The sequence below is a fragment of the Capra hircus genome, chromosome 8 (assembly GCF_001704415.2).
Source record: "Capra hircus breed San Clemente chromosome 8, ASM170441v1, whole genome shotgun sequence".
In the NCBI taxonomy this organism is placed as follows: Eukaryota; Metazoa; Chordata; class Mammalia; order Artiodactyla; family Bovidae; genus Capra; species Capra hircus.
The window spans coordinates 75497931-75512510 of record NC_030815.1 but is presented as its reverse complement, the minus strand read 5'-3'; the positions used below and the strand labels follow the sequence as shown (position 1 = coordinate 75512510).

Below are 14580 nucleotides of genomic sequence, written 5' to 3'. Positions count from 1 at the left end.
TCAATCAGGTCATTTAGGAAAAAATTCAAGCTCTGATGTTCAAGACCTCTAAGATCTAAATTCTTCTCACACTTCTGTTTTGCTCACACACACATGCTTATGAGCATATTTTGAAAATCATTTGAAGAGATACTCCCTTCTGTTCTGGGAACAGCTGCACAGCCCATCCCTATGAGAGGAGGCCTGCCCAGACCAGCCTTGAAGAAGACTGCAGCAGCAACTGGGTGATTTCCTTTCCTGCCATTGTCCAACTCAGTGGGACTTCTGCTGACGCCCTCCCCTCTTTGGTACACACCCCAGCTCCCAAGGAACAACGTGGTTTTTATCTTCAGGCTAGCTATTTTATTTCATCATGCCCAAGGATCTTTCCAGCAGCTTGAGGGGAGGAGAGAATTTCTTTTTTTCAAAGTACTTTACCATTTTAATGGACTATAGGGGAAAAGAGAAACTGAAATTTTTGTTAAAATGAGGCATCAGTAACATTATATTAACTTCAGGTATTCAGTGTAATGATTCATTATTTGTATATATTGCTAAATGAGCACCACAGTAAGTCCAGTTAACAGCTGTCATCAGTTACAAAAAAAATTTTTTTCTTGTAATGAGACCATTCAAGATCCACTCTCCTACCTACATTCAATACAATACAGTATTAACTATAGTCACGGCCATGCTGTTCATTACAGCCCAAAGACTGTATTTATTTATTTTATAACTGAAAATTTGTACCTTTTCACCCCCTCACCCATTAGGAGAGAGGAGAATTCTTGGCCTTATGAGGTTAAGCCCTGAGTCTGAGGGTGGGCCTGGGGGAAGGGGGCAAGCTGAAGAGGAAGAGGCTCAGTCCCTGGGCGGGGAGGGGGGGTCCCAGTCTGAAGAACAGGAAGAGATTGTGCCTCAGTACTCAATATCCTAGTTCTGTCTTTCCCCTCCATAGCCCCTTTCCCCTCCTCAGGGGGTTCTGTTGAGAGCTTCCTATTACATAATCTGAGGTGGAGGCAGGGTAGGAGGGGAAGGAAGCGAAGGGGGAGGGTTAGAAGGAAGGTGGAGAGCAAGCTTCGCTGGACTCTGTAGCACAGCCTCTAGGGGGCATCAGTGAGGTTGGCACCATCCTCTAAAGCTTAAGGGACCCGCTGGATCACTCAGCGAGCAAGTCAGCCTCTGCTTCTCACAAGTGGGGGCCCCACTTGGGGTCCCACACCAGCACCAGTATTTCAATTTAAATTCTACAATTAAAATCACCCCTATAGCGTCATGCCTTTAGGTCTTCAATTCAGCAAACAACTGCTTACTGTGGGGGTGTAAGATTCTGCTTCTGAGAGTCGAGGGCATTTTGGTTTTCCAGAGCCTCTATCAAAGGCCCCCAAGAGGGGGCAACTTAGGACCATCCTCGTGGGGATTAATTTACTGGACGCTTCTTCACCCTGGGATGGGCTTCCCTGGTGGCTCAGAGGGTAAAGAATCTGCCTTCGATGCAGGAGACCTGGGTTCAATCCCTGGGTCGAAACCCTTGGAGAAGGGAATAGTAAACCACTCCAGTATTCTTGCCTGGGAAATTCCACGGACAGAGAAGCCTGGTGAGCTCTAACCCATGGGGTTACAAAGAGTCAGACACGACTGAAGACTTAACATTTCACCCTGGGGTGGTGCAGGTGGTAGTCGGGAAAACAAGTGCAACTCCAAGAGAAGCGTCTTTGGGTGTAGGTGGGGACAGAACCGTGTTTACCGAATGAGTGGTTGTCAGGGAAAGCTCCCAGGAGGAGACGCTCTGGAACCTGGTGGGAGGGCCTGAGACTGAAGGGGAAATTGCAGTCTTAGCCCCATGACCCTTGAACAAGCCCAGGCAGCCAAAAGCAAAGTGGTGATGACAACAAAGCCCACTCACCTGTTAGATCCCAGTCTCAGCTCTGCTCTCACCCTCCCTCATCCACTGCCCATTAACATGCCCCAGTCACACCTGTCAATTCTTCCCACAAAGCAAGCAGCTGAGTGCAATTTATCCACCCCCCTTCTCCAAAGTACCTGTTTTAATGGAAAACTCTGTAAGGCCTAGAAGAATGACTCCAAAGCTACACAAGATATTCTAAAATAAGAGTCCCCTAGGGCACCTAATTCTTGAAGGACCTCACATATAGACAATTGCCAGGGCCATCTACCTCCTTAAGCCCCAATATTCCTAGCTTAAAAAAAAAATGAGCAGCAGAATCAGGTCATTTTCCAGGTCCCTTCAAACTCTGATGTACAAGCACTGAGCATTTTGAGATTCCACAGACTCCCTCAGACTCCCATGCTGAGAGCACAGGGCTGGCCAGCCCTCATTAAGAGGCAGCCAGTCTGTGGTTTGGCACCACTGCCCAGCAGGCATTTATTAAATCAGTAGGATGTGGTCCCTGCTGGCCTGGAAAGAGAACACTAAGCTCCAAAAACTTCCTGCAGCAGGCCTCCTTCAGGGAGTGCCGCTCAGAGGGGTGAGGAACAAAACGGTTCAGGCCCCTGGCAGGGCTCCAAGATCCTGTTCACTAGTACTTCTGCCCTGTCTGCACGGAGAATCGGTGACTGAAAACATCTGGAAGCCTGTCAGAGACCCGGGCGACTTCTCTGTTTTGTCTGGGGGTGCCTGTTCTTGACCCTGGTAATCCAGGTTGACCTTTGCCAATGCCCCTTCCCAGCCAATCTTCCGCACTTCATTGGGCAACAACCCTCAAATGAAATCCACATGAACCCAGCTGCTAACAGCTCCTGGAAGGGCTGTAGGATCTAACACCTTCCCTGCGTTCTGTGAGCCCTAGTAGCAAGGGAAAAGAGGGCCAGGGCCTAACTCTTGTGCCTCTGGATCTCCCAACAGAATTGTGGAGAAAGGGAGTAGGTAGGAAGAGAGGAATGGCAATGAGCAAGGCCTGCTAAAGGTGAAGGCCACAGTAGGTGAGGACGGCACAGGGGAGTGACAGGGCTGCAGATGGCCCAGCAGAGGCCCCAGGCTCATGCCTGCTCCTCGCCAGTGACCTCAGTCACACTGACACCACGCTGACTGTGGGAGTCAGGACTGGGCTGGGAGGCTGGAGTGTATGTGTCATTGACCTGGTGGCCCAGGGCTCCCTGACCCTCCTGTCCCTGTTGTGACTGGGAATCTGTTCCAATGTTCTCTGGGTCTCTATTTTAGGAAATACTTACTGAGCACCTGCAACATGTGTCCCTGGTGCCAGGAAAAGATACATTAGTGAGTACAATCGTACTCCATTATCTGTGGAGAACTGGGGGACCCACTATGGATACCAAACTCCGCAGATGTTGGAGTCCCACTATGGGTCCTCGGCATCTGTGGATATGGCGGGTAGACCCAATTCCTACGCTCCAGTCCCACTCACTTGTATGTCCATTCTGATAAAAGCCACAACATCTCAGGCACGTCGGTGGGGTGGGTAAGAGTGCTTGGAGGTTCAGAGACAGAAGAGCTACCCTGGTCATGTTGGGTCTCCCTGATTCTGACTCCCTCCCTCAGCTTCTCTGGGGTACAGTGGTTGGACCCAAGGTTCCCTCCAGCTAAGGTTGGAGCTCTGATCCACTCTAGTTTTCTCCACCGCCCCTCCACGCCCAGGGCACGAGTCCATGAAATAAATACAGCAGGTTAGAGGGAGAGAGAAGCTGCTTGAAGTTTATTCATAAAGTATAAGGAGGCACTCACTGGACCTGGGCTTTTTTTTTTTTAACTCCTCCTTTCCCACCTAGCAGAGATTCTTGCTTGCTCTACTCTGAGAGTCCTCAGCTGATTTTACTAGCCTCTCTGCTCTCTGCTATAATGAGCCAAAGACCAAGGAAGTGAAATGAAGTGAAGGCAGTTCATCTCAGAAGGCCCTGAAGGATCCTACTGAGGCAAAAGGCCCAACTCTGGTCAGTTCAGGTCGCTGTGGAGCAGAGAAACTGGTGTCCTTCTTGGAGTGCCGCCTTCATCTCCTCAAACTGGGCCAACTGGCAGGCATCCTCCAGCTCCAGCCAGCGGTAGGCCTGGTGCTCGTGGGAGAGGCGGACCTCCACATCGCAGTCCTTTACCTCCGCCAGCCAGTAGATGACGATTTTAGGCTTCTCTCTGGCCACGTAATTGAGCTCCCTTCTGAAGCCCTCAATGATGGTCAGCTGGCCTGCTTCTATGCCTGCTTCCTCCTGGGTCTCCCGAAGGGCTGTTTCCAAGTCACTTTCTCCTGGTTCCACATGGCCTGGTGAGAAAAAAAGAAGAGGAAGCGAATATAATCGTCAACAAAGCTAGATTTTCCAGGTCAGATGATTTAAAGCTGGGGTCTCTGGTGACTTTTCTAGATGTTGCTAGGCTTTGGCAATATCCTAAACTGGCAGGGAAAAGGGTACAGGGCCAGTAGGGTCTGGCTCTGTGGTGTCTGGGCAAGCCCCTTCCCAACCCCATCTTCGCTACAGAGAGTGAAACAAACCATATATTTGGCAAGTCTGGTCTAGAATGCTGCTCCCCGATGTGGAAATCGGCCTCCCCCAGACCTCTGCTCTATTTTTCTCTGGAGCTCTCTTCATCCCATGTTCTCAGGGAAACCCTTCCCTGGGAGACCTTAACGTGACTTTCCCAAGGAAGGGTGGTCCTTTCTTGCCAGGTGGGAGCTGGCTGAAGAGGGAGTTCTTCGCTTATAGCCCACAGTGAGGACTTAATATCGTCTACAGTTGGTGCCTGAAGTCCCAGGGCCAATGGTTAGGCTCTAAACCCTATACCAAGGCATCGGCAGCTGTTTCCAAGTAGCTATCAAGGCTCTTCCAAATTGTTTTCATCTTTCTGAGTAAGGCCAGATTCTAGTTTCATAGGGAAAATCCTGATGGGAACTTAGACTAAGGACAAGCCGAGAGCCAGTTCTAAGAAAATTTGTTGGCAAGGCCCAAACTCAAGCAGACAACTGCCAAGAAACTGTTGTAAGAGAACTTGAAGCTCTGCAGACTGGGAGCAGCCCTCGGCTTTGCCTCAAGGCCCTCCCTGCAAATTCTCAGCTTGCCCAAGGGGGCCAAGAAGGCCTGGGAGGGGTCTGGCAGCCTCGATCAACACATGGTTTCAACAAGTTGTTGGGGGCCTCCTGGTTCGGGAGCTCATGGGAAGCAGGAATTCTTAGCTGTTCTCTTCTTAGCTCAAAGACAGGGCTAAATCCTAGTCTCCTCCTTCCCAGGGGTCCCCAGAGCAGCTCTCCAGTCAGCTGCTGCTGCATAGCTCCCACAGAAAGTAACCAGGAGTCTGGACTTAAAATTCCATTTCTGTCCATGGCTGCTGGGGGATTTTCTCTGGAAGCACCTCATATAGCCGTGGACACAAAGCCAGGCAGGTACTGCATCGGGGGAGGCAGGTGGGAGGGATGCTGGTGGGTAGAGAGGCGACACTGATTCGGGATCCCTGACCTTCCCTCAGAACTGTGTGCGAACCTCTGAGCACACCCCACCCAACAGCATCTATTTAGCATTCTGCCCATCAGTGCTAAGACGGTAACTTCTCCCTCGCCTAAGACAGGGAAAATTCAGAGATTTCCTTTGAAATCTTTCATCGAGAGGCACCATGCAGTGTGACTCAGGTGATCAGGAGGCAAGTGTGAACATTCCTATTCATAGTATTGGTGACATCTCTTTTTTTTTTTCCACTTTGTTTCTCCTTAGTGGAACTCAAATGTGCCAATTGTTTTTCCTATTCCCACTTCCTTGTTCTCCAACCCTAAGATGTTAGTCGCTCAGTCGCATCCGACTCTTTATGACCCCATGGACTATAGCCTGCCACGCTTCTCTGTCTATGGAATTCTCCAGGCAAGAATACTAGAGTGGGTAGTCATTTCCTTCTCCAGGGGATTTTCCCAACCCAGGGTTCGAACCCAGGTCTCTCAAACTGCGGGCATATTCTTTACCATCTGAGCTATCACGGAAGCCCTCCTCCAACCCTGGAGGAGCCTTGTTCACCTCTCCCCTACCCTACTTTCCCTTAACGTCTGTGCTCCCTTCTGTCTGGGGGCTGTTCACTTTTAACCTATAGCCCGGTAATGACCTGGCCCCAGGGTCCCCAGCTGCCAGCCCAGTGCCTCTTCTTCCCCACCATTCACTAGAGAAGCTGACGCTCTGGTGACCAATACAAGAAAACCTGGTATTCAGTCACAGAGTTCTATTTCGGTTCTTCTCTGGCCTGGCCTTGTAGACCTTGTATGCAGAAAGGGCCAAGAGTTTCTGCCCACACACCTGCTACACAATCACTGGGAAGCAAGTGTTGTAGGGTGCCTGGCAGCGTGGATTTCTGAACAGCGCTTGGCATTTCCCCACAGCCCACCCCCTGGCCTCCCACCTTTGGGAGGAGTCCAGTGATGAATGCCATCTGATGCCTGTAGCAGGAGAAACTCAATGGCAGTGTTGTCCACCTTGGGGATGAGGCGTCTTCGGAAGATGATCAAGCCACATGCTCTCAGGGCCATGGTCTATCTGAAGGCGTAACAAAAGATGTGCCAAATTACACAAAACAGGAAGATCCATACTGAGAAGGCCAGAGCGGGGCAGCACTCTGGCGCCGGGGAGTCACACAGACCAGCTAACAGTGACCTCGTCACCTACATGCTGAGCACCAATGCGGGGAAGCCAGGAGTCAGACAGGCCTTTTTGTCTAACTGCAGGCCCTGGCCTCTAGCTGGTAGTGTGGGTCTGTCCCAACTCTTCTGGGTCTCCCTGCTGGAGTAGGGCCCATGTGTGTATGTAGAGATGGGAGATCCTCAGGTGCAAACTCACCAAAACTGGAGAGATGCTGGGAATGGGAGAGATGCAGTACAATGTCATCATCAAATCCACAATCCCATTTCCCTCAGCCTCCAGCTTGAGACTCTGGAGCAAAGAGACCCCAAAGTATGGTTTCTTTATTTTTTAACTTCTATCGTTAATTTATTTTGGGGTATAGTTGATTTACAATGTTGGTTAGTTTCTGCTGTACAGCAGAATGAATCATTATACATATACCCACTCCATTTTAGATTCTTTCCCATATAGGCCATCACACAGTATTGATTAGCATTCTCTGGGAAACAATGTGGTTTCTGATGGCTTAGAAGGGTCACTTAGGAATGGTGGTTTAGTGTTCTAAACATTTATTTGTTACTGATTTTTTTCAGTCTTTTATGTTTTGGAATGTGATACATTCACATGGTCCAAAATTCAAAATATAAAGGAGCACCCATGGTAGAAAGTCTCCTTCCCATCCCATCAGAGGCGAACCAGCAGAGTGGTCAAGAGTATGAACCTGGAGCCTGGGTTCAAGTTCGGGCTCTGCCACTCATTTACCATGTGATGAGCTCCTAAGGCTCAGTTTCCTCAGCTGTAAGACAGGATAATGATAGCTCTGCTATAAAGGGTTGCTGTGAAGATTACATGACTTAACTTTGTCAAATGGTTTAGAACAGTGCCTGCTGATTAATAAGCACTCAGTAGACTTCAATATGCACAGAAAAATGTCTGGAAGAGGATACACATCATTAATACTGTTTTCTTGAGGATGAGATTATGGGGAAACTTTTCTGCTCCATATATATCTGTATTATTTGGAAATTTACAGAGAACATTAACTTTATAATCAGCCATACAATAACAACAGACTTTTTTAGTCTTCTTTCCACTGCAGGAAAAAATGTCAACAACAAAAGACAGGAGGGACTTCCCTGGTGGTCCAGCCTTTAAGACTCTGAGATTCCACTGCAGGGGGTGTGGAACTAAGATCCTGCATGCCATGCGTGCAGCCAAAAACACACACACACACCAAAAAACAAAAAACATGGAAGATCTTTTCAGTAAGGCTCTGCTTTAGAAAAACTTGTGGCATTTGTTCATGCAGCAAATATTTATGGAGCACCTACTATGTACCAAGTACTGTGCCTGGCCTTTGCCCTCGCATGAATATAGAATATAGTTTATAGTCTAGTAGGAGAGGAAGACTTTAAACAAATAGTTAAGCAAATTTAAAAACATTTGTCAATAAGGTCTGTGTTCCAAAGGGAAAATGTATGATTGGAAACTTGACCTTGCCTGAGAGATCAAGGTATGCTTCTTACACTTGATCCTAGCCAAAAGGACGAGAAGCAATAAGGAATGCTTCCTGAAAGAAAGGTATTTGAGCAGAGAAGTAAAGGATGCATAAAAGGTAAACTGACAAAGGGAAGGAGGAAAGTGTGTTCCAGGTGGAGGGAACGGCATGGACAAAGGTTCCCAGGTGAGAGGGCAGAATTGAAAGAAAACCAGGGGTCTAAAGTGCAGTTGAGGTCTGAGAGACTGGCCCAGGCAGGGAAAGGCCTGAGCTGCAGGGCCTCATCTGCAGGATTCCAGGGCCAGAGAAGAAGCTGGTGCTCCTGGGTGGCACAACTAATGCTGAGAGGAGTGGCTGGAATAGGAGTTGATGATCTCCATGGCCCCCTTGATGCTGCTCAATCAAGATGAGCTTCCCTGGCAGTCCAGTGGTTAAGAATCTGCCTTCCAATGCAGGGCTCAATCCCTGGTTGGGGAACTAAGATCCCATGTGCCGTGGGGCAACCAAGTCCATGTGCCACGACCACCAGGTCTGAGCTCTATGGAGTCTGTGCCCCTTAACAAAAGAACCCCTGCACCACAATGAAGACCCAGTGCAGCCAAAATAAATAAGAATTAAAATGTGTTTTTTTAAAAATGAGGTAGAGACAAATGTGCTGCTTGTAAAAAGATTTTCAGACACACTAAGTGAAAAAAGAGTGGCTCATAACAGTATGTAAAGTGTGGATCCTTCTGAGTTTAAAATTCATACATAAACCGGTATCAGGGCTTTTATTAAACATGGTACTCTGTTCCCTGGTCTCCCAGGGAATAAATACATGCTGAAGACTTTATTCTGGAAGCCAGAAAGAACCCTGTCACCAAAGAACTAGTAAAGAAAGATTTCAAATTACTGGCTACAGGTTTAGGTAAGAATAGGTACCTGATCCCAGGCCTTCCTATCGTGATGATCAGAAAGCATCAGCAAGTTACAGGTGTAGGGTACCTTGCCCCTGCTTCGAGTAGAGTCCCATGAGATGGATGTTGGGACAAGCTTAGGCATCCAAGGCTAGAGGGCACAGTGCCCTGCCTAGGACAGGAAGCCCCTGGGCATTCTTTCACACCACTGCTGTCACCAACACTGCATGAGGAAACAAAGATGCCTCCATGGGGGCCAAGAGAGACAAGCCTGCGGTGGCCATGTGGCACCACTGGGGAGAGGGCAGCAGGCCAGTACTGTCCTATGGGGAGGAGGCTTAGGTTAGTGATAAGGGTGCACCCTAGCAAAACTGTATCTCAGTAGATACCTGTATTCAGCGGTGACCACAGCTAACAGCCAGACCAGAAGAGCTAGGATCCAGAGCCAGGATCAGACAGATGTTCACTTTCTACCTGTGCTCTGTACCCAGAGAGGACAGAAAGGCAGAATTCCTGCTCACCCTCCAATCATGGCTTGAGCCAGCTGAACTCTACAATTTCTCCTTCCTTCCCCATCCATGCAACCATCTCCTTATCCTTTCAGCAACAACTCAGATGTCACCTCTTCTGTGAAGCCTTCTGGCTTCTAATCCCCTCCATCTTCTTGGCCTTTAACATGGCCTGAATAATCTACTACTGTCATGTTTGATAAGAGAAACAGAATACTATAAGAATTCAGGGTAGGGAATAGACCTTGTCCAATCAAGAAGTTGATGGAGAAACCCATGTACCTCTGTCACCTCGGCATCTGGTGTTAGGCCTGAAATCTCTGTAAGCTGGTGATGCCAGCAGTTGGAAAGGAAAGCTGACTGTGAAGTGGAAGACAACAAGGAAAACTGGAACCTGTGAGAACAAATCAACTTCTGTCCACTGTCTCCAAGCTCATTGACTTGGATGACTTGCAGGAGAAGCTGGTGCCTTTGCCACAGAGCTGAGTGTACACCCAACCCAGGACTCAAACAGCTGAAGGAGGCGATGCAGCAGGAGTTGGGGAGCTGCGGGCCTGGATGCTGTCCTGCACCCTAAAGTGAGCCAGCAGACCAGAGTGTCCAGAGGTATGTCCTGCAATCATGCCCAGGATCCTGCTCTGTCCTTCACAGTGGACTGGCTGCTACTTCACTTCAGCCTTCCAAATCTTGCACAAAATTCTCCTGAGGTCAGCCCTAACCTGGAACTATCCAGGAAGGGACCCCTGGGAAACTCAGTTCCAGCTTAGCTACAAAGCCATCACAAGCATGCACACCTAGTATGGTAAATCTCTGTACCTCTGGCAGGTGAGAGCCAGACTGTGAGCTATCTCCTGGGACCCAGCACAGCAGCTCTCAACAGATGTTCATTGACTCAACAGAACTGTCTCCCCACCTCCCACTCAAACAAATGCTCAGGTTATATTCTGGGACTTTGGGAAATAGCCCAGTGTTTTCCTGAAGAGTGCCATTTACATAAAAGTCAATGGAGCTATTGTTGGAGGTTTTCTGTTTTTCTGGAGACCATGGAGCTGAAACTGTCCTGGGGTTTTAAAGTATCCAGATTTCTTTCTTCCTCTCTCTCTCACACAGATACACATATATACACTCACTCCAGCACACAAACTCTGAGTGGATTCAAACCTCAGGGGGTTAAATAACACACCATCTAATATGCAAATATGCCTGCAGCCAGATTGCGGAGGTGAGAACTCCAGGCTGACAGCAGGCAATTCACACTTCAGCAAAGTGGCAAAGTGCCTTAGGTGGTTTAAAAAAACCTGAACAAACCCCCCTCAATGTCATCAGAAGGTTCCAGAAGCTAAGGAAAAGTGCTCTTGGCTTTCTCTGTAGATACAATTCCCTCACCGCCTAGGAGGTTGAGGACTTAGGTGCCAAAAAATAATTCACAGATAAATGTCTATACTGATGTGTTGTGGTCCAATATTTTCATCAAATTAATCAGAGTGCTATTGCAAGCACAGGTCAACCACAGGAGCCGTCACAAATGTACCTTTAGAAAGAGCTCTCCAAATCCTCTTGCAACCTGTTCCTCCTAGTCTAAAATCCCTCCAGCAGAAACGGTATTTCATCCCACCATGTTATCAATTAAGAATCTACCCCATGCAAGGTTTTTTATCTTTTATAATGCTCAAGACAACTCTTTACAATAAGCATTGTTACCTCCAGTTTAAGATAAGGAAATTCAGATTCAAAATGTTTAAAATACTTGCCCAACACATAACTGGTCTGTGAATGCTGAGATTTGAATCTAAGTAAAAGTGAAAAGTGAAAGTATTAGTCATTCAGTGGTATCTGACTCTTTGCAACCTCATGGACTGTAGCCCTCCACGCTCTTCTGTCCACAGAATTCTCCAGGCAAGAATACTGGAGTAGGTAACCATTCCCTTCTCCGGGGGATCTTCCCAACTCAGGGATCTAACTTGTGTCTCTTGCACTGCAGGCAGAATCTTGACCATCAGAGATACCAGGGAAACCAAGTCTAACTCCAAAGTTTGTATTTTTTCCATTATACAACTTTGCTTATCGCGAAAGAGCAGGGCTTAGGGCACAAGTGGCCCTGAGAGAGGATACGAAAATGATTTATTAAATCGCTTCCAGTCCCCAAATTCCCACACTTTGATCTACATTCATATGGAGGATTTTTAAAATGTCTAACTGGAATCCTATTCACAGACGTTTTAGTTGGAGGCTGACATAGATGAAGATCCTGTTGCCCAGAGACAACCCTGGAGGGGTATAGTCTGATGCCCCTAAACTTTGTCTCTCTGATAAAGGTTTCTATGCCTCTGCTTTTTTTCTTTTCTGGGAAGCTGGAGCCTATAACCACACGTTCAAAACCATACCCAGTGTAGCCTGAGGGTTCTCAAGCATCAAGTACTGGGGACACGCTTGATGCCAGCCCTGGACAAGCACACAAGTAACTAACTTGGGGCACTAGTGTCCAGGAAATTTGCCCAGGCCACTCCACTATGAGGAGGAAGGTCAGCTCTGCCTGCCTACAAGCAGCTAGCTATATGACTGCTCAGCTTCTCTTCACATCCCACATCATAATGGTCTCTTCTCCAATTCTCCTAGTCCCTTCTTCCCCTTTCGAAGAAGTGAACAGAAATAAGGCTCCCATCCTTGAATAAAGCAACATCAACAAAAAGATAAAACTGAAAAAGAAAGAAAAGAAAAAGCCCCCAACTACCATAACTGATGAGCTGAGACAAAGAAAATGTTCCCTCAGCCTCACCTTTACCTGGACATCTGCCACTGTTTCAGAGACTAAGCTGCTGAGTCATCTTGCTCTCTTTGCTGTTTGGCTGAGGGAGGAAATGGGAGATTTCACCTGTAATGACATGAATACTGGCTTCAAGGATGAAGTCAAAGTCAGACAAGGTTGGGACAAAAATCATTTCTGGTGAAGAACTGTTAAGTGGCCTATTAGTGCCATCTGCTGTACAACTCTGGAAAGCAAATATGAGGAATTCTAATACTAGAGCCTGAAAGGATTTATTCTCTCATCTAGTGTCTGTTGTGTGTGTTCCATTCGACAAGCAGTGTGACAGGACTGAAGAATAGATAGGAAGCTGAATACTAGTGAAAGTGGAAGATATTTAAACAGACAAGTCACTAGATGTGTTTTGTGCATCACAAAGGTATGTGTGAGATGTAAAGACAGCAAAGAAGGAATGATTATCTTTAGGTCAAGGGGTACTCCATAAGGGTTTTAAAGGATGACTAGGAGTTTGCTTGCTTGCTAAGTCACTTCAGTCGTGTCTGACTCTTTGTGACCCCATGGGCTGTAGCTCTCCTGGCTCCTCTGTCCATGAGATTCTCCAGGAAAGAATACTGGAGTGGATTGTTATTTCCTCCTCCAGGGGATCTTCCCAGTCCAAGGATTGAACCCCCTTCTCTTATGTCTCCTGCATTGGCAGGAGGGTTCTTTACCACCAGCATCACCTGGGAGGCTTCCCTGGCGGCTCAGATGGTAAAGACTGCCTGTATTCCAAGTATTTTCATCTTTTCTCAATCAAAAACAGAACGCACAACACAGAAAAGCATGGCTGGCTTTGCAGTGAGAAAGACTTAGCTCCCTAATTCAACAGCATGTTATTTTGAGCAACACACTTCTCTAGGGCTCATTTTCCAAATAAGGAAATACCAACCTACTATTAACAGTTGTTGTAGAGTTTAAAGCAAATAATGTATACGTAGGGTCTGACATATCAGAAGTACTAGATATGTGTCATACTTAACCCCTGTATAAAACGTCATCAGAAAGCTTCTCTGTTGTTTTAATGGCATGCTCTTAGCTTTCATTAAGTTGAATAAAAAAATGACTTTTCATATTTTCTACAAAACTGTCAGCAAACACACTGTTCATCACACCATGTACATACATCCCTCACAGACCCACAAGATGTTTTAATATAGCTACTAGGAAGAAATTTCACTCTTTTGAAGAATGGATTGTTTCCTTAATTATTTAACTGACAAGTTTTGAACTAAATTGGCCACTCAATTACAGTACATCTACTGGTTCCATTGGCTAATATATTTTCTTATTTCTAGTATGAAGATAATAGCTACCACTTTTGGAAGAGTTACTACTTGTCAGGCATTTTGCCAAGTGCTTTACCTTCATTATTTCACTTAATTTTCACAACAACCCCATGAGGCATTACTCCCCGTTTTCAGAAGAGGAAAAAGAAAATTACAGCTCAGAGATGAGTCTGGGTAGGGACTCAAAAGCAGATCTGCCCATCCTGGACTCTACACCAGCTACATTTGGCTACTTGATTGCATTCAACTTATTTAATGTCATTCATATATTTCCCCCCTTAAGAGATATAATAGATACATAAGGTCCAAACTAGGCCACAAGAAAAAAAGAAGTTTTTTAGGTAGTAGGACTCTCCTGTGACTTTCTTTACTTCTGTTGTAACTGTCACGATAGTATCCATTCAATAAAGGAAGTAATTAGTAAATATAAAACCTCTCTTGGAAAGTAGGCAGGGTTTAAATAGTAATAACAAAGTTAAAACTGAGGCCCAAGGAAGGGAAGGTATGGCGCTCGGATCGTTGGGCCCCACACCCAGTACTCTGGGTTTCCGACGACCTTCCCGATCACCACTCGTCTCGGGACAAACAAGGCTCGCGGGGCCCCCAGAGGGTCCCTCCCTTCTCTCTGCAGCGGCTGGAGTCTGGCCTGCTCGCGCCCCACAGCCAGCTGGAGAAGGGCAAGTCCACTCCTGACCCTACAGCTACCGGAGGTTAGTCAGCTGCAGACTCTCATTGCTCCGAGACTCAGTTTCTCCACGGAGAACTAAAACCAGTAATCCCTCTGTAAGGGTACTCACCCCAAGTAGAAGAAGGCAAAAGGCGGACCTTGGGCAAGACTGGCAGTCGGTCGACCAATCCCAAGAGCTGGGTTGCGCTTTGGCGAACCAACAGCTCGGGGCGGAAGGATCCTGAACCCGCCTCAAAGGTGCGTTTCTCCCACTTAGAACATCGCGAGATTTTCATTTCAGTGGACCGATTGGTTGAACGACGGAAATTGAGGGTTACGCCCACTGTTTAATCTGGTTTCTGATTGGCCTTCTAGAAGAGACGG

The 14580-nt window shown here is 47.2% G+C and overlaps 1 protein-coding gene across 3 annotated transcripts; it reads right to left on the bottom strand.

The window, feature by feature from the left end:
* On the bottom strand, positions 3626-14464 carry NUDT2 (nudix hydrolase 2). 3 transcript variants are annotated; one of them, XM_005684072.3, is made up of 4 exons: positions 14327-14433; positions 12217-12312; positions 6320-6453; positions 3626-4211 (listed from the first exon to the last, which is right to left on the bottom strand). In XM_005684072.3, the coding sequence occupies exons 3-4, from the start codon at positions 6444-6446 to the stop codon at positions 3895-3897; spliced, it is 444 nt and encodes a 147-aa protein (XP_005684129.1). In that variant the 5' UTR covers positions 6447-6453; positions 12217-12312; positions 14327-14433; the 3' UTR covers positions 3626-3894. The 3 variants fall into 3 exon arrangements, with proteins under 3 accessions (XP_005684129.1, XP_005684130.1, XP_005684128.1); XM_005684073.3 differs by having other exon boundaries at positions 12223-12312; XM_005684071.3 differs by lacking the exon at positions 12217-12312 and having other exon boundaries at positions 14327-14464.